The 25,628-nt window shown below is 34.0% G+C and overlaps 5 protein-coding genes across 7 annotated transcripts; 3 read left to right on the top strand and 2 right to left on the bottom strand.

Moving 5' to 3' along the window:
• The first annotated feature begins 1,931 nt into the window (after positions 1-1,931).
• On the top strand, positions 1,932-4,788 carry LOC123923942 (probable purine permease 11). Of its 3 annotated transcripts, none has more exons than XM_045976685.1 (2): positions 1,932-2,339; positions 3,414-4,788. In XM_045976685.1, exons 1-2 carry the CDS (start codon positions 2,279-2,281, stop codon positions 4,502-4,504), a joined length of 1,152 nt encoding a protein of 383 aa, XP_045832641.1. In that variant the 5' UTR covers positions 1,932-2,278; the 3' UTR covers positions 4,505-4,788. The 3 variants fall into 3 exon arrangements, with proteins under 3 accessions (XP_045832641.1, XP_045832642.1, XP_045832643.1); XM_045976686.1 differs by having other exon boundaries at positions 2,035-2,333; positions 3,411-4,788; XM_045976687.1 differs by lacking the exon at positions 1,932-2,339 and adding an exon at positions 2,346-2,695.
• Positions 4,789-8,781: 3,993 nt separating this feature from the next.
• On the top strand, positions 8,782-15,128 carry LOC123923941 (phragmoplastin DRP1E-like). Its single transcript, XM_045976684.1, has 15 exons — positions 8,782-9,194; positions 9,305-9,368; positions 9,889-9,996; positions 10,638-10,739; positions 11,313-11,363; positions 11,469-11,530; positions 12,490-12,580; positions 12,700-12,764; positions 12,944-13,138; positions 13,253-13,372; positions 13,465-13,535; positions 13,720-13,945; positions 14,070-14,120; positions 14,202-14,561; positions 14,757-15,128. The coding sequence occupies exons 1-15, from the start codon at positions 9,057-9,059 to the stop codon at positions 14,883-14,885; spliced, it is 1,833 nt and encodes a 610-aa protein (XP_045832640.1). The 5' UTR covers positions 8,782-9,056; the 3' UTR covers positions 14,886-15,128.
• Positions 15,129-17,196: 2,068 nt separating this feature from the next.
• Positions 17,197-19,359, top strand: LOC123923940 (expansin-like B1). The gene is made up of 5 exons (XM_045976683.1): positions 17,197-17,467; positions 17,567-17,673; positions 17,834-18,015; positions 18,311-18,443; positions 18,803-19,359. Exons 1-5 carry the CDS (start codon positions 17,329-17,331, stop codon positions 19,004-19,006), a joined length of 765 nt encoding a protein of 254 aa, XP_045832639.1. The 5' UTR covers positions 17,197-17,328; the 3' UTR covers positions 19,007-19,359.
• Positions 18,849-22,323, bottom strand: LOC123923939 (pentatricopeptide repeat-containing protein At3g29230-like). Its single transcript, XM_045976682.1, has one exon. The coding sequence runs from the start codon at positions 22,166-22,168 to the stop codon at positions 20,462-20,464; it is 1,707 nt and encodes a 568-aa protein (XP_045832638.1). The 5' UTR covers positions 22,169-22,323; the 3' UTR covers positions 18,849-20,461.
• A 1,265-nt stretch (positions 22,324-23,588) lies between these two features.
• Positions 23,589-25,088, bottom strand: LOC123923938 (inositol transporter 1-like). Its single transcript, XM_045976681.1, has one exon. The coding sequence runs from the start codon at positions 25,086-25,088 to the stop codon at positions 23,589-23,591; it is 1,500 nt and encodes a 499-aa protein (XP_045832637.1).
• Positions 25,089-25,628: the final 540 nt, after the last annotated feature.

Here is a 25,628-nt window from a genome sequence, read left to right as displayed (position 1 = left end):
GATAGAGTTTGACTAATAAAAGTAAATAAAAGGCAATTAAAATAAAAGGGTGTGCGAGTAGACACACGAGGTGGTTAAGTGTTTCGAATCCCTCCCTTACTCCTGCTCGGTAATCGGCGTTGTACTTTTCTTCACTATTAGTTATAGTCTGTCGGATTAATTTCTATTAAAATAAGTTTAGAGTTACCATCTCTTATTTCTATTGCAATGTGAATAGAGCTTAGTCAACCGCTTGGTAGGTTTCACCCATGTTTGTATAATATCCTCACCTCTAATGGTTCAACCTTTAAAAAGACGTTCTTACACTTACCAAGTTCAATGTTTAACAAGTTGTCACGTGATTCCTAACCCTAAACATGCATAATTTAGCTAAGTGTGATTCTTAATCCTACCCCCTTCCGTAGATACTGAATTTAATGGTTTCATATAGGTCGGTTGATTTGTCTTTATTTTCGAGCTTATTAGTCTGTTGTCACGAGATCAGCTAATTACTTATGGGTTCATTCTAATGTGATCAAGATTAAGAACGAAGAATTAAAACAAGATAAATATGGCAATAACTGAATAACAATCTAGCATAAATTTTTTCGAACCGTAATTACATGTCTCATGCATTCATAACGGAGTTCATCTACTCGACCTAACCTAGAAAAATAAATTACAAAGACAATAAAAGAAAATAACATTGTTGGCCTTAGAGTTCTTTAGCCCTCTTTGCCTCCTCCTTATAGTTCTCGTAACTCTACTTGAATATTGAATAGCTCTCAATATTTATGAATGAATAATTGTGAAGGAGAACGACTCTATTTATAGTTTTTCAGCTGGTTTTGGGCTTTTTCTATGTTCCATCGTATCCATCGTGACCACGATACTGTTCAAATTCGTCTCATCGTGGCCACGATGGGTCATATCGTGGTACGATGAAGATTTACTCAAGATTTTCTGTTTTTCTTCAATCGCCTTCATCGTGCCATGCTGGATTTCATCGTGGGTACGATGACTCACACTATTTTTGACATTTTTGCCCTTTTTTGATGTTTTTTTCCCACTTTTCTTGCTTCTTGGCAAAGTATCTTCACTTTTCTAGGTGTTTGCTTGCTTTTGGTCTTCAATTGTTACTAAAACTACCCTAAAATGGTACTAAAAATAGCTTATAATTGACTATCATCAATAACACTAATATTGATAAATAATCTAAAACATATATAACGTGATTAAGATCAATACATACTCATAAATGAGCTGCATCTAATCCCAACAACAAGAGAAATTAGCCACCCATAGTCATGGTGAGCTTACAAAGATGAAGAGAAAACAAGTGAATGAACATCACACGTGATGTTTCAAGACCGGATGAATCCACCTTCAAAGTCTCTTTAGAAAACCTAAGTTTGAAGTTTCTATCTGTTATGTAAAAAGTGAATAATCCCTGTTTTTCTGCATTTGATGGCTATTTATAGTGTATCTGAAATTACACGCTCGCTGAGCGAGGAAGGTTTCGCTTAGCGAGCATGCCTAGCTTCACATGCGGGTTTGCTAACACGTGGCCACTAACCGCTAGTTTTTGCTCATGCTCGCTTCCTCTCGCTACCAGTCGCTTGGAACCCAAAAACTTTCTGTTTTGTCTCGCTGTCTCTCGCGCTTGGTCGCTTAGCGAGCGCCTAAAATTCCAAAATGTCTTCTTTGTCTCAAAATTCATCTCTTGGTGTGCAAACCTACAAAAATGGTTGGGATTGTGTATAATAGACTATAATAGACAAAAATTGATCATTTTACTAATAAAACAACTATTTACATCATAATGGAGAATTTATTATGAATTACTTGCAAAATAAATTAATAAACTTTTACTACTTTTGACACTTATCGGAGATTAAAGTTGTAACTTGTCTAAAATTTATAACTATGATATTTTTCTCTTACATTCATTCAACACCTCATTTTATTATTTCTATATATCTCTTCCTATCACATCCATCTCATGGGGTGCAACTGCACCCCTTACCTTATTGTCCAGTCAGTCCGGTCCTTATTTTTTAGCTGATCAAACTTGCTTGCTTATGAATTTCACTCATACTACGACTCCAAAATTATCTGCAACGATGAATTCAATCACAACACAACATAGTCAAACTTTTTACTTTGTCGTGTTTCATTTGCCTTCTATTGTCTAGTCTACAATACATATTTCAAATTTGGCTGCACATGATACTTTGTATAAACTGATAATGTTATCATCTAGTTTCATTTCATACCTTTTAGTTTTACACTTTTTTTAATGGAGATAGTTCAGGATCTGCATCCACAAACTACTGCTACTACTACTACTACTACTACAGGTCAGGAACATAATTCTCTTTGATTCCTTTATTTCATTTACATGCAAAACAATCACTATGCTCATCATGCACATAAGGTGGTTGCTGAAATGTCTAAAACAAGTTACCATTTTAATTATAGAAAGTTAGGTAGTGTCTGATTCAATTTAATGTCATACACATAAAGCTAAGGAGTTAGGATTTAATTCAGCTGAATTCTAAGTCTATGCCAAGTTTGAATTAGTTCTATTGGCAAAAAGCACTTCTGAGACTGTTTCGTAAGTTGTTTTTTTTTTGGTTACCATGATATTGGTATGAAGTTTCCACCGCCGTTAGCGATGATTAATCTCCGTCGGGGAACCTGTAGGGCACACAAGGTGGGTTCTCCCCTCCCAACCGAATTTTCTCCATACACTGTTTCATAAGTTGTTTTCAACTTATTTTGATAAGTTTTCCAAGATAGCTTATGAAAATAACTTATACTCCATCTGTAGAAAAATATAAGTCGTTTTGACCGTATTACACAAATTAAGAAATGTAATCAATGTTGTATGGAAAAGAGAAATTATGAGTTAGTTTACAAAATTGTTCTTCATTAATGAGAAACATAAATTGAAGAATTGAAAGAAGACAGAGTAATAGATAGTTAAGGATATAATAGGAAAAATATCATTAAATGCTTCATTTGTATTGTAAAGCGACTTATAATTTGTTACATTTTTTTCTTTCTCAAAGCGACTTATATTTTGGTAAGGATGGAGTCTTGTGCTATCTAAATTGCAAATTAAGTTGTTTATCTATATAGGACATAAATCATGTTGAGTATGACTTATAGTTTAGTGGTAATGGTGTAATCTGTGGACTGTAGTATGTAAAGATCTGGAAACACTAATATTTTAATGATAATACAAAAGAACTGCGACCGCAATGCATAGCAGTCGAGAATCGAGATGTAGAAAATTTGACTGAACTTCGTTACCAAATATTGTGTATTCATTGTTTCTTTACTCTTTTGAACTGGATTGTTGTTCTAACAAATCATATAAACATACAAATCATAATTATAATCCCAATTTCTTGTTGTGAATTTCTCAGAGGAAGTAAAAGAGCACCCTCAACATCAAAGATTCAGAGATTACAAATGGTGGATTCGTGTATCTCTCTACATAGTATTTCTTTTGGTAGGTCAATCTGCAGCCACTCTTTTGGGAAGACTATACTACGACAAAGGTGGTAATAGTAAATGGATGGCAACATTTGTTCAATCTGCTGGATTCCCTATACTACTTCCACTTTTTTTTAACTTCACACCACATGCCAAATCTACTAACATAAACATCAATGATTCCTCCAAAAAAACCAAACCAAAATTTTCCACCCTTGTTCCCCTTTACATATTTTTTGGCTTGCTTTTAGCAGGGGACAATTTGATGTATTCCTATGGACTTCTATATCTTTCACTTTCCACTTATTCTTTACTATGTGCAACACAATTAGCCTTCAATGCAGTATTTTCTTACTTCCTAAATTCCCAAAAGTTCACAGCATTCATATTCAATTCTGTAGTCCTCCTTACGATGTCAGCTTCGCTGCTCGCAGTCAATTCCGATTCTGACGGCTCAACGGATCTTCCTAGGCATAAACAAATACTTGGATTCCTCTGCACTCTTGGTGCATCTGCTACATTTTCTTTATATCTTTCCCTTGTGCAGCTTTCTTTTGACAAAGTTATAAAAAGCGAAACCTTTTCTGCTATCTTGAACATGCAATTTTACCCTTCTTTTGTCGCTACTTGTGTTTGTGTTGTTGGGTTGTTTGTAAGTGGAGAATGGAAAAGTTTGAATAAGGAGATGAAGGAATATGAAAAGGGAAAAATGTCATATATAATGACTTTGTTTTGGATTGCTGTGACTTGGCAAATATCTTCCATTGGTATGATAGGGTTAGTTTTAAATGTATCTTCATTGTTCTCAAATGTAATAGGTACAGTGGTACTGCCTGTAGTTCCTATCCTTGCTGTTATTTTCTTCCATGACAAGATCAATGGAGTAAAGTTTATAGCATTGATGTTAGCAATATGGGGATTTCTTTCCTATATTTATCAACATTATATCGATGACAAAAAAGGCAAAGCAAATAAAGCTCATCATCCTGAAGTTTCAAGGGGTGAGGTAGAAATTTGCTGATGGAAATAGACCAAATTTTTATGAAGCTATAGTAATTTGGTTTGGAATTGAGTTTGAGACAAAAGCTAGGACAATGGTTATGTTGCTGCTTCAGATTTGAGAATTGTATATATTTTTTTTGTCCAATTACAGCTTTGAATTTTTTCTTTTAGAAAACACCTTTGTATATTATGACAAGCTGCCTTTGAATAGAGAATTACTAGGGTAAGAGCATCATACTGATGTCAAAGACAGAGGACACAAAGAACAACAACTTATCATATATTGCTGTGGATTTGGTATTAGCTTGCTTTCACTACATTCATAGGCAAATGATTTTGCATATGATATCATAGACCAAAAATAAGAATGGTAAAACTTTGAATCATGTGACGTGAACACACAAAAAACCGGCAAACTTATTTTAAAGTGTTTTGTCATATTTATTTGTAACACTTGAATTTTTTCTTTTATTTTTTTTCCAATTCAGTCACTAATTGAATTTGGCAATATCTTGAGTGATTGTATAATATACTTTTTACCAATTATTCAAACTTTAAGATAAATTTTGTTAAGTACCAAGCAAATTTTGTTTGTTCATACTCTAGTTAGAGCATCAATTTATATTTCGATCACAATTTTTTTAACCTAATACCTTCTTATATCTTTCCTACACTTTTATGGTGGATTCATTGGATTAAGTTTATGTCTCCCAATTTTTGTATATATTTTTGTTCTTCTTTCAAAAACATTTACTAGCATATAAATAAAATCTTTGTTTTGTAAGTACAGAAGCTTGATTTGCAGAAATTTGAGTTTGAATTTCATTTTTCCACATTTAAGATGTATGAATTCAACCATTAAATCACTTGAAAAAAACTAAAATAAAATGATTAATTTCATATATTATTATAATAAATATTTTGTATAGTTTATTATTCTCGCAACTCCTAAGACTACATACAATGGGGTGTTGAATATGAGATTCAACAGCAAAACAAGTGTTTAAACCATTGCATGTGCCTTGTTGAAACCTATGTGGAAGAAAGAGATGTTGAACAAGTTCAACATGTTGAAGCCTGAAAAAATCTGACGCAGGAGGGACACGTGCAGGCTTGCGGTTGGTCCAGCGTAGCGCGTGCATCACACACGCCGACAGGTGAGAATTGCCATTGAATCACGCGGAGAGAGAAGGATGAATGGGACAAGTGGCAGATTGTGATTGGTTGCTTCGATTTTTATCTTATCAAAACTTTGAACTCAATTATTTCATTGAAAATTAATTTTTTAATTTTTAATTTTTATACCAAAATTCGTGATTTTTTTTCATTTCATTTGGACACAGAAAAAAAAAACCAAATTTTTCACTATCTTAATCTATTATTAACTTTCTAATTAGTCTTTCTTTTGAAGTTTTAATCTTTTTTTTAGTGAAATGGATCCCAACAATTCTTCTAATTATCCCAACAATTCTCAAAATCCCAACAATTCACAAAAATTGTATTACTAATTACGTTATTTGTGTGATGTATTGCATTTTAAATTAAGAAAATAAAAAAAAATATTTAAATAAATTTTGTTAAGTGTATTATTTTAATTTAATTTTAATCGATAATTATAATGTTATTTAATCATAAAAACAAAAATTAAAATTTAAATAAGAATATGAAATAGAAAGTGGTGGGGTAGAGAAAGTGGTGGGGTATGGTGTTGAATATAAAAACCATTGGAGAGGGTAAAAGTTGAATGTGTGTTGAATGATTAGGTGGAAGAAAGAGAAAATGATGTGGAGTGAAAAAGTGGGTGTTGAATATTTTTTGGTGTTGAAAACCATTGTATCTAGTCTAAGATTGAGTTACTACAAAAAAAAAAAAGGGTAAATGATCATTTACCCCCCTGCAAAATAAGCAAATTTTCGTTTACCCCCCTATGCAGATTTTTTTTCTGTTTACCCCCCTGCAAAAAATAGATTCATTCATTTTGCCCCCTGTGTGTACAGCAGGACATGTGATTGTGCAAATTTGCTGACGTGGCTTGTACACGTGGAAAAAAACATTTATATTTATTTTTAACTTCCACGTCAGATAATATTTTTTTCAAAAAAAAATTTTTAATTTTTTTTCCTACAAAATTAATAAAACGAATTTTTTTCCAAAATAAAAAGAAAATCCTACAAATAAATTTTTTTTCCCTACAAAATTTTAAAAAATTCCTACAAATAGTTTTTTTCGTACAAAATTATTATTTTTTTCCTAAAATAAAAAAACGAATTTTCATATTTTTCTCCCAAATAAAGTTTATTTTCAAAATAAAGATATTAAAAAATTATTTTCAAATCTTTTTGATTTAAAAAAAACAGAATCTTCGCCGGTTTGCTTCCACCGTCGTGATCAAATTCATCGTCTTCTTCTTCAATCACCGGAATCGTCTTCTACTTCGTTATTGTCTTCTGCTTCCTTCTATTTTTCTAGTTCTAGGACAAATGATTTTGGTATAAGAGGTAAATACGAATAAAACTTCTTTTTCTATTTTTTTTAATTCAAAGAGATTAACAAAAAAATAATGTTTTGTTTAATGTTTTTTTAATTCAAAAAGATTTGAAAATAAATCTTTAAAATTTTTATTTTGAAAATAAACTTTATTTTGGAGTAAATATTTATTTTGGGAGCAAAATAAGAAAATTCATTTTTTTTTTGTTGGAAATTTTTTAAAATTCTTTGTAGGAAAAAAATTACTTTTTTTGCAGAAAATGTTTTAAAAAACTTTGTAGGAAAAAAAATTTATTTGTAGGATTTTTTTGGGAAAAAAAAAAGAAAATCCATTTTTTTATTTTGTAGGAATTTTTTTTTTAAAAAAAATATATTATCTGACGTGAAATTTAAAAAATAAATATTAATTATTTTTTCCACGTGTACAAGCCATGTCAGCAGATTTGCACATTCACATGTCCTGCTGTACACACGGGGGGCAAAATGAGTGAATCTATTTTTTGCAGGGGGTAAACAGAAAAAAAATCTGCATAGAGGGGTAAACGAAAATTTACTTATTTTACAGGGGTAAATGATCATTTACCCAAAAAAAAAAGACAGAGATGAGCCAAATTGAGGTGACAGAGCATGGTGCATGGACCACACATGACTAAGTTTAGTGAGATATAGAATCCCGCCAGAAGCAGGTTCAAAAGATTTCAAAGCGTTAAAAATCAACAGCATAACGGTAAATATAACAACATATCTTGTCTTGCTTTTTTATTTTTTTTTAAATTTTCTTTAAACAATAGTTTCTTCAATTTTTTTACTCAATATTGTAAAAAATATAAAAAAAATGGGTCAACATTTTTTATTCAAACTTTAAGTCAAATCATGTGTAACTTTTAAACTTTAGAATAGTTCTTTGTATCGGTATTTATGACATTATAAAATCTCTTAAAAAGTTTAGGATCTTTTAAAAATGGATTAATCAAATATAAATTTTTAAACTATCGATGCTTTTTTTATAAGGCTAAAAAAAATAACATTGAAACAAGATAGAAATTATAAAATAAATGAGTGAATATAATAAGCAACCAATCACATATCGCCATCTTATTTTGTAAAAATATTTGTTGCGACAACTAGAGATGACAATAAATTTCTACCTATGCACATATTTGTGGATAAAATTCACAACAGATACTTAGAGGGTACGTAGATTTAAAGGGTTCCGAAGATGAAATAAATTGTTATTTCAACTATCACTAGTTATTGGATATATAAACATAGATGTAATAGTATCCATATCCAACACATATATCATTTTTATTTAACATGACAATTGACAAATAACACATAAGTAAATACTATTATTTGTGTCTTTGATATATAAACCAACAACAAACATTTTCCTTAATTAAAATAAGAAGATAACAAATACATTAAATCCTTAATAATAATATAATAATAATTTAAAGGTCTTTATAAAAAAAAATTAAAGAACTAATAGCCATTGAATCAAAAGAACGAATGAATGATCCGTAACAAAAAAAAATGATGATGTTAATTTTATGGATACGATACCATAGTTAACGATGACTAATCTTTGTCGGACAATTTGTGATATCTTTCAACTAAATTTTTTATAAGTAGAAATAAAAAATCAAACATTTAACTATCTATTTAAAAGATTTAGACAAGTTCATTATCAATGTTTATGAGGACAATAAAAATTGGAACCTTGAGTAAAAAAAGGAAGTAAATACTTTCACTTAATAATAATAAATAAAGATTTGACTCATTCGAAACTGAAAAGCAGTTCAGCTCCTGAAGTCCACCATACTCTCACTCACTTACGTGCCCCTCTTTCTCCGTTCTCTCAAACACAACAAAACCAATTTCAAAATCCTCACCAAAAAAAAAAAAACGTAATAACGTAACTGAAAAAAACACAACACACGCAGAAAGAAGTAACAAAAAAAAAAAAAATAGCTTCTCCTCTTCTCATTCTCTTCCTTCCTTTACTACTCTTCTTCATCCACACTTTCAAAACCTCTTCCGAACCTGAATCCAAACCAAAATCCGAACCACAACGTGAACCAATGGCTACAATGGACTTATTGATCTCACTCATTAACCGAATTCAACGAGCATGCACGCTCCTCGGCGACCACGGCGCCGACCAAACTTCTCGCTCTCTTTGGGAGTCTCTTCCCTCCGTCGCCGTCGTCGGCGGTCAGGTTCGGTTCGGTTCTCTTTCAAATTCGAGATTCGCCAATTTTACTAGTACTAGTTCTGCGCTGTTTTCACATTTTGCTGTTTTTGTTTATCATTTTTATAAATAATGCAGAGTTCTGGAAAATCATCGGTGTTAGAGAGTATCGTCGGACGTGATTTTCTTCCCCGTGGATCAGGTACATTACCGTCATCGGTTGATTTATTTTTATTTTTTAATTTTGAATATTCATGAAGCCTGACACACAGAGACGACACCTGACACTGATACGTCGACACCGGTTATAATTTGGGAGAATGAATGAATTGAATATAATCACATGTGTCGGTGTCCTGACACACCTTCTATCAAAGGAGTTTTGTTGGTGAGAATTGAGAAAGAGTTAAGGAGCAGGAGGTCCAGAGTTCAAGTTCTGGCAAAGGAGAAAAAACTAACATAATATTAACAAGTGACATTGCTTATAAAAAAATGGAAATGGAAATATTTATGGAAATGAAAATATTTATGGAATTTTTTTTTTTAATTATTGATTTTTTTTTTTGTGTGCTGTGAAATTGGTAGAATAAAAATATATATTGAATTTGAATGATGTTTTGAATAATCAGATCGAGAAAAAAAAAAGTGGTGAAATTTATGCAAATTGCAATTTCTTGTGTTTGGTTATGTTTTTTATGTCTTACATTTTAAGTGATGTTTAGGGATTGTGACGCGGAGGCCTTTGGTACTGCAACTGCACAGAATAGAGGAAGGTTTACAAGAGCATGCAGAGTTTCTGCATTTGCCAAAGAAACGGTTTACTAATTTCTGTATGTGTTTTTTTATGTAATGCATGTTTGATTTCGGATATCCATTGGAAGATTGTGGAAATTAGTGTAGTTTGACAGCAGTCCACATTACATGTCCTGCTCCTGCATGCATTTCTTTTTTATTTTTTAAGAAAAGTAGAGCTTTCAAAGTGTGTAATTTGATTTACCATTATGTCATTCTCACAAGAATTAATTATTTTTCTGCATTGCATGGTATTGTTAGTGTCTGCATGCTTAACTTAAACTCAGTGTCTTAGCCAGTTAGCCTCTATTGGGCATTCAACATTTCCCATTGTGTTGTCTGGTAATTTAAAAATTTAAATCTTGCCCCAAATGTTTTTTAGGAGTATTGTGATGACATGGGAAATCATGTTTCCTTTTTTGACAGTGTAGGATATTTTGTACAACTTTGACTGAAGTGGACTCGTTTCTTAGGTTGTCTTGACTGGTATTAGCTGCTAGCTAGTGTTATTTCTTTGTTTTCTTTGGTAATTGTTGTGCAAATCGGCACTGGTGAAAATATTTTCTTATTACATCCACTATTTCTTTGGAATTTTCCACAGCAATTGATGAGGAATTGAGGATATATATATTTTGGAAAACTATTTTCAACTTGTTTGACTTCTAATTATCTTTTGTAGCTATGGTTCGAAAGGAAATTGAAGATGAAACTAATAGAATGACTGGGAAATCAAATCAGATATCTCCTGTTCCTATTCATCTCAGCATCTACTCACCAAATGGTAAAGAGCTTATATTTTACATTTCATTCAAGTTCCATGCATCCCTTGGTTTTTATGTTCTTTTTTGTAACGATTACAAACTGGCTCCTGTTATTGTTGTCAGAGATATTTCCATAGATATTTGTTGGTTGGAAATAATATGTAATCAGTCCTTGCCATTTCTCCATACCCCGAAAACTTGATAACATTAACCGCCTTTAACTATTTGTGCTATTTTATTGCTGTATTCGATGTTGTATTTTTTATTTTTAGTTACATGCTGAGTGCCTTGCTTATCAATTGTGGGTTTATGGGTGATTCTGTTTTTCCACTTGTACACTGTTTCTATTTAAATTGCATTATGCTTTGTTAAGTTATTCAAGCACTCATATCTGTCTAAGTCATAAGAAATTTGACCCATTCTGATGTTTTAAGGGAGTTGAACATCCTCTAATATTATTGCATATGTGTGATCTGCCCTTTGCCTGTGGTAATGGTTTCAGTCTGTATGTGGATTGTGTAACTGGAATTTCTATTTTGTTTTGTGATACTCATCTGATTAATGTTGTTGTTGTTATTATTTTCTGTTGTTAGTTGTCAATTTAACACTGGTAGATCTGCCTGGTTTGACAAAGGTCGCTGTAGGTACACTTTCTTTTCATTATCTTTTCACAAATAATCTTGTATATCACATTATCAATTTCTTTTTTCCTATTTTTTTAAGTTAATAATTTTTTTTAACATTGTCAGAGGGTCAGCCCGAAAGTATTGTTCAAGACATTGAAAGCTTGATCCACTCATATGTTGATAAGGTAAATAAAACTTGACAGACGTACTTTTATCTACATGCTACAAAACAGAATTTCCTGTGTTCATTTTTGGAAAAATCTGTTGATTTGTTTTGTTATGATTGAAAATCTGTTGATTTGTGTTTATTATTGTATGGCTGGAGTTGATCTCTAACCCTTATTTTTTACTTTCATCAATTTTTTAAAAAAACAGTAATACATGTAATGTAAGTTACACAATAAACATTTTGTCATGACAGTTTTGTTGGCTTTATTTATTCAGCTTTACCCTGGGATTCATGAGCATAATATCCCAATCTATGAAGCCCGTAAATCTGTAATGATGCAGCTCCTTAAAAACTATCTTTGGCTCTAAAAACCTTGGGGAAATAAAATTACACTCCTAGGGATTTACCTGCTAATTTTGAAGCTAGATACGATCCAAGAAGTGAGATCAGAGCAAGGTTGGAGAGGATTGTTTGCAAGTTTTTGAAGCTTAAACAAAAATGATGATGGTAGTTGACAATTTGACACAAATACTAGAGTCTATAGCCTATACAACTTTGGTTTCCTTTTCATGAAAATCAAAACAGAGTAGAAAAATAAATAATACACGTTTATCCTTTTATCATATAGCTTTCTACTTAAATGTCTTTCATTTTTCTTATATTGCATTTATTTTCTATCTGATGGTCTTCGAAAGTAGTTGCTAGCCCTGCGTTGAAGAAATAATATTGGAGGATGATATAATAAATTCACTATCTTTATTTGAATCACTTCCCTAGTACTAGTGAGTGATGACAGGAAACAGTTGGTCATATTCTGAATTCTAAATGTGCAGATTTTCAACCTTTTCCTTTCTGATATAATGCTATTGAACCTGTGTCAAAATAATAATAATTTGAATTTTGAAGTTTGCACGTAGGACTGCACTTTTAATCCGTTTATTTATCCATTGATGATTCGTTTTCTTTGAAATGCAGCCTAATTGCTTAATTTTGGCCATCACTCCAGCAAATCAAGATGTAGCGACATCTGATGCCATCAAAGTTTCCAGACAAGTTGACCCCGCAGGTACGCTTGCTGCTTTTTGCTTACAAATATGTTTGAACTATACAAGCAGTCTGTATTTATTTTCTTATAATACTATTGTGTTATTTCTTGACTATTCATTCAAAATATTTTCCACTTAGGTGAACGAACATTTGGTGTGTTGACAAAGATTGATTTGATGGACAAAGGCACAAATGCTTTGGATGTAAGAATCTTAGCATTTCTGGTGCACTGAGCAGTAAACTCCCAATATTATTTATATATTTGGCTGATTGGCTCCATGATGAAATTTAATGTGGATTTTCCACAAATGTTAATCAACACGGGTACTCAATGACTTTGGCATATTGGAGTAGCTAATGTTCCCATTCTGTCGTGCTGTAGGTCCTTGAGGGAAGAGCATATCGACTTCGTATTCCTTGGGTGGGAATTGTAAACCGTTCTCAGGAAGATATTAATAGGAATGTAGATATGATTGCAGCTCGGAAAAGAGAGCGTGAATTTTTTGCCACCAATCCCGATTACGCACACTTGGCCAGCAAAATGGGCTCGGAATATCTAGCAAGGCTTCTCTCAAAGGTTTCTACCTGTCCCTGTATTATTGATAGTGTTGGATGGACAGGTTTTTTGGCTATTCTTTTCTTGTAACTTTCCATATTTATTTGGTTACTTATAAAACTCATTTGGTTCCAGCATTTAGAGTCTGTGATAAGAGCTCGGATTCCAGGGATTGCATCTTTCATTAATAGAAGCATTAATGACCTTGAAGCAGAGTTGTGTCACCTTGGTAGACCAGTTTCTATAGATGCTGGGGTGAGGAGTATTTTGTGCTATCTGCTATCTATATAAGAAGTTAAAATAATTCTTATTAGGATATTTATTTATCAAACTTCTGCTTTTGTCAGGCCCAACTGTACACTATTCTAGAATTATGCCGTGCTTTTGATCGGGTGTTTAAGGAGCATTTAGATGGAGGGTAAGAAATTTTATTTTTGGTCTTAAATGTAGAGATTATTAGTTTTAGTTTGTTTAAATTGGGGCACAAGTTGATACTTGATTCTTTAAGAAACTCTTGAAAATACAACTTTTTTTTAAATACTTGTGAGAGGGACAAAGCCTTGACATTTCTAGTTTTATTGTGTTGTTTGTTACTCTCCTAGGCGACCAGGTGGTGACAAAATTTACATAGTTTTCGATTACCAGCTTCCTGCTGCATTGAGAAAGATTCCACTAGACCGTCATTTATCGTTGCAAAATGTGAAAAATGTTATTTCTGAGGCAGATGGATACCAACCTCATCTGATCGCTCCCGAGCAAGGTTATCGACGCCTCCTAGAGAGCTCACTCAATTATTTCAAAGGTCCCGCGCAAGCTTCTGTAGATGCTGTAAGGGAGTCATTTATGCTTTAAATAGTTCACTGATTCTGTCTTCATTTTCTTCATGATGATTGATCTTGTTTTATGCTATTGAGATGTTTATTAATTCCTATATATGCTATCTGTGGCATAGGTTCATTTTATCTTGAAGGAACTTGTGAGAAAGTCAATTGCCGAAACAGAGGTTTGAATTGGAATAGTCTCTATAAGAAATGAAATGAAATGTGATTTTGGCCTTGTTAGTGAGTTTTGACAATGGTTGCAGGAATTGAAGCGCTTTCCAACTCTTCGATCTGAAATAGCAGTAGCAGCTAACGAGGCGTTAGAGAGATTCCGTGAAGATGGCAAGAAGACAACATTAAGACTAGTGGAAATGGAATCTTCTTATATCACCGTTGATTTCTTCCGTAAACTACCACTAGAAGTCGTCGACAAGGGAGGGAATCAAGCTCCCGCCTCTGCTGAGGGACACTTCCAAAGGATTGGTTCAAACGTTTTATCTTATGTTGGGATGGTATCTGAAACATTGAGGAATACCATTCCAAAGGCTGTTGTTCATTGTCAAGTTAGGGAAGCAAAGCGATCTTTGCTAGATCACTTTTACGCACTACTCGGCAAAAAAGAGGTATAATACATATCAAAATGCATTTTCATTCATCTGCAACATTGAGGAATACCATTCCAAAGGCTGTTGTTCATTGTCAAGTTAGGGAAACAAAGCGATCTTTGCTAGATCACTTTTACGCACTACTCGGCAAAAAAGAGGTATAATACATATCAAAATGCATTCTCAGACTAATTTTTGCTGTTTATTTTTTAGGCAATGCAACTCACGCGGTTGCTAGATGAAGATTCTGTGTTGTTGGAAAGGAGACAGCAATGTGCCAAGAGACTAGAGTTGTATAAGTCTGCAAGAGATGAGATTGATGCAGTTTGTTGGTCTGGATGAGATGAATACGAAGAAAATTTTGGGAGGATAAAAATGACTGTGATATAATGTAGGCTATGTAGCTGAGCTTGAGACTATTGGCCGTGACTGTTATGTTAATTGATTTTTCATGCTTATTAACGGCCAACGTGAAAAATGCATATTGGAAAATCTTGGTTTTTTTACTGTTTCATCAAATGCCCAAAAGGAAAACTGATCAACTTATCGGTTGTCGAGTTTTCAAGTAAATTTGTTTTACCTTAGGTAGATTCGACCCATAATTTTTTTTTTTGGTACATAAAGGGGGGCAGAGCCCCGATTCGACACATAAAATTTACATCGTATTAAAAATAATATTCAAATTAATTTATATATGACAGAATAGTCCGCATGAACCGTCGATCACAATAAGAAAGATCGTTCATGCTGTGGAGGTTTGAAACAAACACAAAATTTAAAATATTTCCTACCCTCTTTTCTAAATATCCTGAACCAAACAGACCCTTAGAGTATCCACATTCATACCATCCAAAAAAATCAATATGCCGATTTACATATAAATATGGAAAAGTGGAAAATTTGCCGATTTATATTGCTAGGACTAGGATTGTCTTACATTGCTAATTTACTACTAAGTTTTGTTTATTCTTTAATCAGGGAACAAATATCTTACGCATCAACTTGGTGTAGAAAATGAAATTGCTGGGGTTGCCTCAAACGATAAGAATTGATTACAAATTGGCACGCCGGGTCCAGACTCTAGCAGAGTCCCTAAATGGTTTCCACGTCATAGCTGAGGTGGTTCAATTCATCCTTCATGGCAGTCTTTGTCAACCTTTGTTAAGAATATCTCTTCTTTGGTACAGTTAATACTACTATAAACTTGGTATGGCAGCCACCACTAGGTGGTTGTTACAATGAATTCAAAGAAATGTTGGCTTCTAAAATCACTAACTTATATAGGGTCATGCTAAAGCATTTTCCTAGCCAAAAAGTAAAAGTTTTGTATTGAAAATAACAACTTTTAAATTTCTAAAAAATTGAATACATTTGTCAAAAATAAAATTGAATACATTACTTACCAATGTCAAAAATATTTATATGTTTGTGTTCTTAATCAATGTCCTAAAGATTCTTGTCAGTATTTTTCTAATTTATATTTTAATAAACACATCTCATTGATTAATTTGCTAGGGAGAGAAAGATTTGGTTAATACTTCTTCGGTGTCCCAACTCATATCATTTTGAGCGTCTAAAATCCCTATAATGATAAGAAATCCCACGATGTATGACATTACCTTGAAATGGCATAGCAAATTTGCTATATGGAGAGGAATATCCTAAGGAATAAGGTCATTTTCTCGTTATATTTGGGATTTAAATTTGTGACCTAGTGTAATGCACTATGAAAAACACATTATCTAAATTAGATATTAGATAGACATTTCATAAGCACCTATCTACCACCACAAAAACATAGAGAACAAGGTCCTTATGTGATATTTGACCAAGTGGGAACTCTAAAAATATGCCCAACATAGATAGGATCATCAAAGTGCTTAAGGGCCTAACTCTACTAATTTCTTGTGTTCCAAGCCATGTTCTTACTTTATATTTTCAATTAAGTACAACTCAAAATTTGATTTAACCAACCTGTTAGGTTAGCAAAGGTCAAATGGCTCTGATAATTAAATGTCTTTGCATGTGTATGTTGGCTAATGATATTAAAAGACTAGACTATTTACTATATACTTCATATTCACTTTATGTTTGAAATACATAATAAAAATAAGTTTTATCTAATGTGCACAAGTAAAATAGTCTTGTACCGTGTATGTGTGTTTTTCACCATTGAATCGATAAATAAGTCTCATCATATCTCGTTCAATCAAATAGCGAGATTTATTTATCCGGTGGTGGAAACTAACTTGTGCATGATACAAGACTTATCTCACTTGTGCGTCATAGAGATAAAGGCATGATATTGAGAAATGAAAATGAGTTTATCTTTCAACCTTGTAAAAAAATAGAACAAGAGAATGATATTTCTGACTAAAACATAAATAATTGGAATGGCCAGGCTGACTAAATTTGGTGAATGGGGACCATATATATATCCATTTGTGTGGGTCTAACTCAGAATTAAATCTATGTACAAGAAATGTTGTGGAAATATCATTTGCATATAAACAGAATAAAACATATCTAAAAGAGAGAGTTGTACAAATTTTGAGGGCAGAACGTGGGATTCAATGTCAAATGTAGACTAATCAAGTAGTCCAAAAACAATGGTATCAAAGTTACAATTATTCAAATGTGAATAGTTTTTATTTTCATCTTTGGAATGTCAAAGTTGGTAACATTGACCAGATTCTCTATAAATAGGAGAAATCCACTTCCCTTCATGCATCACAAGCTCTCTTTACCATCCTGAATTCTGTCTGCTTTATCCATTCTGTCCTACATGGCACTCTCTCTTTTGTGTACTGTTGTCCTTACCACCTTTCTTTTCATGCAAACTATGGCAGATACTTCATGCAGCGATTGCTTTGTTCAATCTCGTGCATCATTTTACCCAAACTCTGACGAAAAAGGCACGGATGGTAAGAAAACTAATAACAGGATAACAAAAATGCAAACATGAAGTGATATTTGTAAAAATGTTCTCTCATATATATATGCTCCTTTTGAATTCATTGCAGCTGGTGCATGTGGATTTGGGTCCTTTGGTGCTACCATTAATGGCGGAGATGTATCGGCTGCATCTAGTCTTTATCGAGATGGAGTTGGCTGTGGCGCTTGTTACCAGGTGATAAGACGCCTATACATATTTCACACAGAAACAACATTTTTCACTAGTTCTGTCGGTTGGTCCTTTGACATTCACAAATGTAACATAAAAAACAGTCTGCAACTTAACATTATGCATTCTAGCTTCGAAAGTGATATTTCTTATTATCCTTTGCCAGGTGAGGTGTACCAACAGTGTTTATTGCTCAGGCGACGGTGTCACTATAGTTTTAACTGATCAAGGCTCAGGTGATAATACTGATTTCATTCTTAGCCAACGAGCCTTTAGTAGGATGGCTCAGAACAAGGATGCAGCTGCTTCTCTATTAGCTCTTGGTGTAGCTGATATTGAATACAGACGGTAAGATATTCTTCCTTACAATTTCATGCATGCATCAACTTTTTCTGTGAAGGAGAGACTTGATGCAATAGCTATTATCGCATGATTAAAAAGTCACAAATTTGAGTCGTAGAATTGGGCACTTGTAAATGTAAGAAAAGATTGCCGATAATACATCTGCAATGAGTTTAACTCTTCCCTAGATCTTACTATGGTGGAGCATTATAGCAGTATGTTGTATTGTTTTTTCATGCACCAATTTTCTCTGTTTTTGTTATATGTAAACTTAATCAAGGCCTCTCCTCGTTATCTGCAGTGTTTCATGTAACTACCCAAATAAAAACATTACAATTAAGATCGATGAAAGCAGCAGCAACCCTCATTACTTGGCTTTTGTCTTATGGTTTCAACAAGGAAGGAGAGACATAACTGCTGTGCAGCTCTGTGAGGTATTATCCACTTCCTTATCCTGTGATATGTTATAATTTTTGTCAAATCTTTAAGCAGAATAAACTAAAATTTTCAAACAGATAATTTGGTGAAGAAGAACGTGGTGAAAATTTGAGTATTTAAGATCATATAATCAATTTCCCATATTGAAAATGATTATATTTGGCCAAATATTTAACTTTAGAAGAGACATCACATCACCACATGTGAAAAGACACCTTTAAATGTTTAACTCTTCATTCAACTGAAACAACATTCTTAAAGAAACAAGTGCACAAAATAAATAGAGAAAACTAAGAAAGGATTTGTTGGCTTGGTAAAAAGTATTGTAATGACTTACCTCGTTTGCTGAGTGCAGACTCAGAATTTTGTCTGCAAATTACTGGATCGGGATCATGGCGCTGTCTGGACTACTACATCTCCGCCAAGTGGACCTTTGTCTTTAAGGATGTTGTTTAGTACTGAAGATGGAGACGATACATGGATCGTTCCAGTTAATAACATACCAGAAGACTGGAAGGCTGGAGAAACATATGACTCAGGAGTACAAGTAGACCAGTAGAGAAGCACCAAAGAAATTGTTTATTTATATGCTAATATTATTGCCCTGTTATGAAAGAAATAAATGTTAGTAACAGGCCTCTAATTAAGATTAATGCTGGCCTAATCTGATAGATCTGTAACTGCCTAGATTTCTGAATGTTTATGTCTGTAAGACTGTAACTGTTTCCGTCGGTCTGTCGTAACTTCACATGGTGTGTCTATTTAAATAAAGTCGGGAAATAGAAATTTGGGTATTGGGTTAGTTGTTTTAGTTTGGTGGTTATGGGAGACGGCAGGCTCTTGGACAACCTGTAGTCTTTTGTAACATTTATGTTATCATGTCAATTCAATATAAGTTCATTTATTCAATTATATATTGTTGGTACCATTTTCTATCAATAAATAAGTCCACTGAATTTATCATACCATTGATCACAAATACTCTTTTCAATTTCAATCATATACAAACAAATATAACTAGGTTTCCCAGGTGGCTTTAGGAAATAATTAAGCCACTGCCTGAACTTATTATATCATTGATCACAATTTAGACAACAGACATAATAGTGGAACAATATCAAATGCTGAAAGTTGTCACTTGGTATTAAAGAAAGACGCCATTATACCACTGCAAGCAAAGAGAAGCTATATATATGCATATAAATAAATACTATGAAGATATTGATGAAAGGCCTAAAGTTTTATTCGTCGTTACATGTGTAAGTGTACAACAAATTAACTTTTACAAAGCTGTTAATATGATAAAAGAAATTTTTAAATTATGAACATTTGAATATAGAGATACAGCACAGATGTGAATATATATGTAGTTATCTGATATTATTTTACCAAGGTATGGTTGTGTCGTAGGGTCTGAAATCTGATATCATATATATAAAAAAAAATAGCATTAACTGGATTTCTCAATACTTATTACCAGCTACTCGCTTTCCCTGAAATTCAAATTGATTTATGCCCTGTAAGATTCGACAGTCTTGTGTTCCAAGAATTGTCACCTGAGAAACAAAGTTGATAAAAGGAATTATCACTGATTGATTTGATGTTAGATGCTTATGTATGCAAGACATTGAGCAAGTCGTGCTTCTTCAAACAATTCATAAGTAAATCTGGAACCAAAATCTTTGGGAGAACAAATCTGGACTCCACAATCAACTAGATCTTTTTGTTTCTTCACATCCTCACAAATTCATCAGCATTGCATCTCCATTAATCTGCAACCGACCATTTATCAGTGGCAGTCTTTATCCTGGCATATTTTCCCCCGTATCCATAATTACCACCTCAATATCTCACTCCTTAACATGCATTCTGCTTCTTTACCAACAACCTGCAATATAGAGAATCTAGCATTTATCGAGGTATGACATTTTGTCTCAATTGAATCTCCAATGGACATTTTCATCAGTGCTCCTGATTCATCCAACATTGAGTTTACTATATTTTCCTTTAGAGTTCATTTAGATTTGAAATCTTCAAGATGAACCAAGCTGGATGCTGGTTCTTTTTGTAACCCCTTTTCTTTCATCATCAACCTCACATGTTCAACATCATCCCATCTCCCTTGAGCAGCATATATATCTGACAGCAATATATAAGGACCAATATCCAGTGGCTCCAACTCAACAAGTCTCTTAGCTATATTCTCCCCAAGCTCCGAGTCCAAGTGAGTCCTACAACCAGAAAGGACAGCACCCCACAAAGCTGATCCACCTTTCACAGAAACCTTTTCTATAAGCTCTTCTGAATTCTTAACTAAACCGGCTCGAGCAAGGAGGTCAACCATGCAGCCATAGTGTTCAACCTTCGGTTCTATCTTGTAAACACGACGCATGAGATCAAAGTACCACCAACCCTCCATGACCATTCCGGCATGCGTACAAGCAGACAAAACACAAACAAAAGTAGTGACATTTGGTTTCTGACCCGCCTTCTCCATCTCTGCGAACATTTCAAGAGCTTTGTCCCCATTTCCATGCAAACCATACCCCATGATCATAGAATTCCACGACACAATGCTTTTCACCGGCATCTCAACAAAAACATCTCCTGCCAAATCCATAGCCCCACATTTTGCATACATTGTAAGAAGACAAGTTTCAAGCAAGACATCCAGTTTAATATTGTTACTTTTAATATAAGAATGAACCCACAAACCCAAACTAAGCTTCCCTAAATTTGCACAAGCAGTGAGAACACTCACCAAAGTAGCCTCATTAGGCAAAGCTTCACCACTTTCCATCATCCTCTCAAACATCCTCAAACACTCCCCAAAATTCTTCACCCGCACGTGCAATGCCAACAACGAATTCCACGAAACCACATTCCTAATAACCCCACCCATTCGATTAAAAAACTCAAGAGCAAGAGAAACATTCCCAACTCTCACACACCCATCAATCATGCAGTTCCAAGACACAACATCTCTATCAGGCATTATTTCAAACAGTTCATTTGCAGCTTCCAAATCACCAACAGCCACATATCCAGCAATCATGCAATTCCAACTAAAAACATCTCTCACCGACATTTCATCAAACAGTTTCCGCGCAACACCAATTTCACCATTCTTCACGTACCCATCAATCATCGTACTATAACTCACCAAATCCAATACATAACTCGCATCAAACAGCAACCTTGCATCATCAATTCTCCCAAAAACAGAGTACATTCGGATCAACGAGTTTCGAACAAACAAATCAGACTCAAACCCGAATTTCATAACCCGAGCATGACCCTTTTCGCCTTCTCGTCGGCACCCATTATCGGTACAGAGCTTGAGAATGAGAGGGAAAGTGTAGTGATTCGGTGGGACCCACCTTGCAATCATTTTGTAGTAGTAGAAACTGAAAGCGGCGGAGAAATTAGAACTGCGTAGATAGGATCGTATGATGGTGTTGCAGAGAAAAGCATCAGGGTGGTGAAGATGGTCGAAGAGGAGAGTGGCGCGTGGGGTGGTGCGTGGATGAGAACAGAGTTTCTTAATGGCTCTACTTGCGACAAGAGAGTGTTGAAAGAGACCGTGGACGATGATTTGAGTGTGTACTTGGTTGAATTGTTTGATTCCGTCGCATGATTCAAGCGCCGACAATAGTTGTTCCTCGGATTTGATCCATCGTGTGTTGCTGCATGTCCATGCATGTTTCATTCTAACTGCCATCTTGTTTTTGGCGCTAACATTATACTCACTATTTAACACAACTACACAAGTTAAAGAAATAATGATGATAATGATAAATTATGATTTTATACTAAACTACCATCATTATTAATCTTTGACACAAGTTTAAAGAAGTGGAGAAAATAAAATTAGTTAGGTGTAGTGGAAAGAAGTGTGTAACTTAAGAATGCGAATTGAATTTCATGTTGTCAAAAATCCCGTAGTGATAACACAGTCTTTCATCAAGACCGTCCGATTTATAATTAAGGGTTGAGATTGTTTTGTACTGATTTTGTAAAGATTCAATATGAGCGTCCTATTTGAAATGGACGGCTCAGATCTACTACTGTGTGTAACGGTGTGACTTTATTACAGCAGTAAATTCTTACCCCTAAGAATGAATGGATGTGAGCTTGACATCAAAGATATTTGAACAATAAATGTAGCTCAAATGTTGGCGGATATTTTTAACCAACAGTACGCTATAACAGAGTAAGAGTAAGCAATAATTACGCTATATGGTACATAATTTTAAAGGATAAGAAAGATAAAAAAAAAACACCAAAGATAAACTATTCTTACCTATAATTACATATAATCTTTACTATTCTCTTCTATCTTTTATTTTTTTCTTCGTTCTTTTTATCACATATATTTCTTTGACACGATGCATATTGTGGTCAGACCATGAATGCATACATAAGAGAAAGCTAATAGCTGCGGGGATGTCAAAGTTTCCATGATTTGACTTGTTATATATAATTTTAAGGGATACAATACAACAAGTGTCAATGAGTTGGGTTCCTTTTTTTCTTTTATAGTTTGAATATGATAGCTTTCTCGAGGTCTTTACATCTTTTATTCTAATAAAAAAAAAACAAAATATATTGAAGGCAATTTCATTGGTTTTTAAGATTCACGGTTGAATAGTTAGTGGATGGATAGGTTGATATCTATTGGTTAATTGTTAATTAAAACCATTAAGTCAAGTTTTAGGCAGAGCAAGTGCATATGGATGTTCTAACAGTTATTTTGATAATTATTTGATAACAGTTTAATTACTTTTATTACATTATCATTTGAATGTTGTTGTAGTCATGCATTTACTTTTCGGATACAAAACAAAGTTTAAAGGAGATTTGGAAGTTATTGATTTAACCATTTCTTGGCATTTAGTAATAATTTAGAGTCAATCCAAGTAAATATGACACAAAAGTTGAAGTCTGCAAACATATAAATGTATTTATTCATTCGTAACAAAATTCAATCCAGGTAATATCCAAGCTTAATAGAAAAATATGAAAGACTTGGAGCATGGATCGATCAGTCTCTAGTGAGCTTAGTGAATGATCCATTTCATACATAAATACATTTATGTTGCATATATATGAAGAAGGATATAGAAGACTTAAACATTCATTCATTCACTTGCTTCCTCCGCATGACTTTCTTTGTTGTAGTTCTTCCCATGGGCTCTCTCCTTCCATAATAAATTGACTTCTTCGAACGTCAATCCTTTGGTCTCTGGCATGTAGAATATTATAAAACCAAGAGCAACAATAGACACACCCAATAGAACCATGAAACTCTGACCAAGCCCAATAGCATCGACAACAGAAAGGAAGCTGGTAGACATAATGACACTGCAAACCCAGTTAACAGTTGCAGACATACCACCACACATACCTCTATACTCTTCAGGATAAATCTCAGAGTTGACAGTCCAAGGTACAGGTCCCATTCCAGGTGCAAAGAAAGCAATATACAAAGCCAAACCAAAAACAGCAAGTCCACCATATAGTTTATTTGTATTTCCGTGTCCTATAATATAGCATGATACCGACAGAACTATCAATGCTCCAATAACACCAGCTAAACTACCAAGAGCAAGCTTTTTCCTACCCAATTGGTCAATAAGGTAAATTCCAAGAACAGATCCTGCAGCATTCATGCCAGATACAATAAGGGAAAGGAAAAGAGCCGCTTGGTTTGATTTGAATCCAGCCATCTGAATAATGGTAGGACTGTAATACATAACAATGCTAATTCCAGCAAATTGTTGGAAAGCTTGAAGTCCAGCACCACAAATAAACGCCATTCTAATTTCCTTTTGCTTGAAAACATCACTGTACTGAACTTTAGTCATACTTTTACGTTCTTTCTCCAAACTATCTTCCAAAAGTTGAATCTCATCTTCCAATCGAGGAGACTCGTATATCTTGGAAAGAACACGGGTTGCTTCTTCTTTCCTACTCTTCATGTAAAGCCATCTTGGTGATTCAGGGAGAATAGTCATGAGAATAAGTTGAACAACAGCAGGTGTGCTAGCAATACCAAGCATCCATCGCCATGTACCGGGAACTCTTGTCAAACCATAATTCACAACAAATGAAAGAAACTGTCCTCCAGTAATCATAAGATTATTTGCACTCACCAATCCACCTCTAATTTCCGTGGGAGATGCTTCCGCGATATAAACGGGAGCAGTTACAGATGCCATACCCACACCAAAACCAACAAGCAACCTACCCGCTATTATAACATATGGATTTGGGGCAGCAGCCATTATAAGAGAACCAGCAATGAAGTTAATGTCTGCGGTAATAGTGGCTATTTTACGCCCCAAAGCATCGTTTATAACACCTCCAATGGCAGCGCCGAAGATTGCACCCAACAACGCCATTCCTACGATTAATTCCTGAATGAAGTTGCTTTTCTTGACCATATCAAAATCCTCTTTTATGTATAGAAGCGCACCGGAAATGACACCGGTGTCATAGCCAAAGAGGAGACCACCAATGCCCGCGGCAAATGTGGTTCCAAGAATGTATGGGTTTTGGAACATGGAGATTTTGCGTTCAGGATGCATCTCAAGGTAGCCGGAGCTTCCGGCCATATTCACTGGCATTCCGACAACCATTGTGACAGTCGCAACGGAACCGTGTTTGAAATTGAAGTTAGACAAAATGAAGTACTAGAGATACAATTAGGGGATGAAAATTAGGAATAGGTAGTGATGATGGAATGAGAATGGGAGAGAAAGGTGTTTAGAGATGATATATATAGTGTGTGGACAATGCTAAATATGGATGGATGGAGTTGAGACAAGTCATGTCTAGAGAGTTCGAATGAATTTTTCAAGTAATTCTCAACCATTTGAGGTTTCAAATTCAATAAACTAAAAGGGAAAGATGGCGTTGTTAGTTGTTAATTAGCCAGCAAGTAACTAACTAATTGTTGCATTCATTCATTGTTGTATTCCTATATGAGAAATTTGTGAGTGAGTCCACACCTGATCATTAATGATTAGACACAACCAATCATATAATTATAAATAATTCAGTTATTAAATAATTACCGGTAATTAATGAAGTAGTCATTAAAATCGAATCTCTAAAAATAAGGAAAAAGAAAAACATGTGCATTATATAACTTTTTTTCCAATCCTCATATTTTTCTC

This window comes from Trifolium pratense, linkage group LG4, assembly GCF_020283565.1.
Source record: "Trifolium pratense cultivar HEN17-A07 linkage group LG4, ARS_RC_1.1, whole genome shotgun sequence".
In the NCBI taxonomy this organism is placed as follows: Eukaryota; Viridiplantae; Streptophyta; class Magnoliopsida; order Fabales; family Fabaceae; genus Trifolium; species Trifolium pratense.
This window is presented reverse-complemented; position numbering and strand designations above follow the sequence as displayed.

Bases quoted from the DNA above. Each gene is read 5' to 3' on its own strand.
- LOC123923942 (XM_045976685.1), top strand. From the start codon at position 2,279: ATGGAGATAGTTCAGGATCTGCATCCACAAACTACTGCTACTACTACT. The intron at 2,340-3,413 runs GTCAGGAACATA...TGAATTTCTCAG, and splicing joins TACTACTACTACTACTACAG to AGGAAGTAAAAGAGCACCCT.
- LOC123923941 (XM_045976684.1), top strand. From the start codon at position 9,057: ATGGCTACAATGGACTTATTGATCTCACTCATTAACCGAATTCAACGA. The intron at 13,139-13,252 runs GTTTCTACCTGT...ATTTGGTTCCAG, and splicing joins TAGCAAGGCTTCTCTCAAAG to CATTTAGAGTCTGTGATAAG. The intron at 13,536-13,719 runs GTAAGAAATTTT...TTACTCTCCTAG, and splicing joins AAGGAGCATTTAGATGGAGG to GCGACCAGGTGGTGACAAAA.
- LOC123923940 (XM_045976683.1), top strand. From the start codon at position 17,329: ATGGCACTCTCTCTTTTGTGTACTGTTGTCCTTACCACCTTTCTTTTC. The intron at 17,468-17,566 runs GTAAGAAAACTA...AATTCATTGCAG, and splicing joins TGACGAAAAAGGCACGGATG to CTGGTGCATGTGGATTTGGG. The intron at 18,444-18,802 runs GTATTATCCACT...TGCTGAGTGCAG, and splicing joins CTGCTGTGCAGCTCTGTGAG to ACTCAGAATTTTGTCTGCAA.
- LOC123923939 (XM_045976682.1), bottom strand. From the start codon at position 22,168: ATGGCAGTTAGAATGAAACATGCATGGACATGCAGCAACACACGATGG.
- LOC123923938 (XM_045976681.1), bottom strand. From the start codon at position 25,088: ATGGTTGTCGGAATGCCAGTGAATATGGCCGGAAGCTCCGGCTACCTT.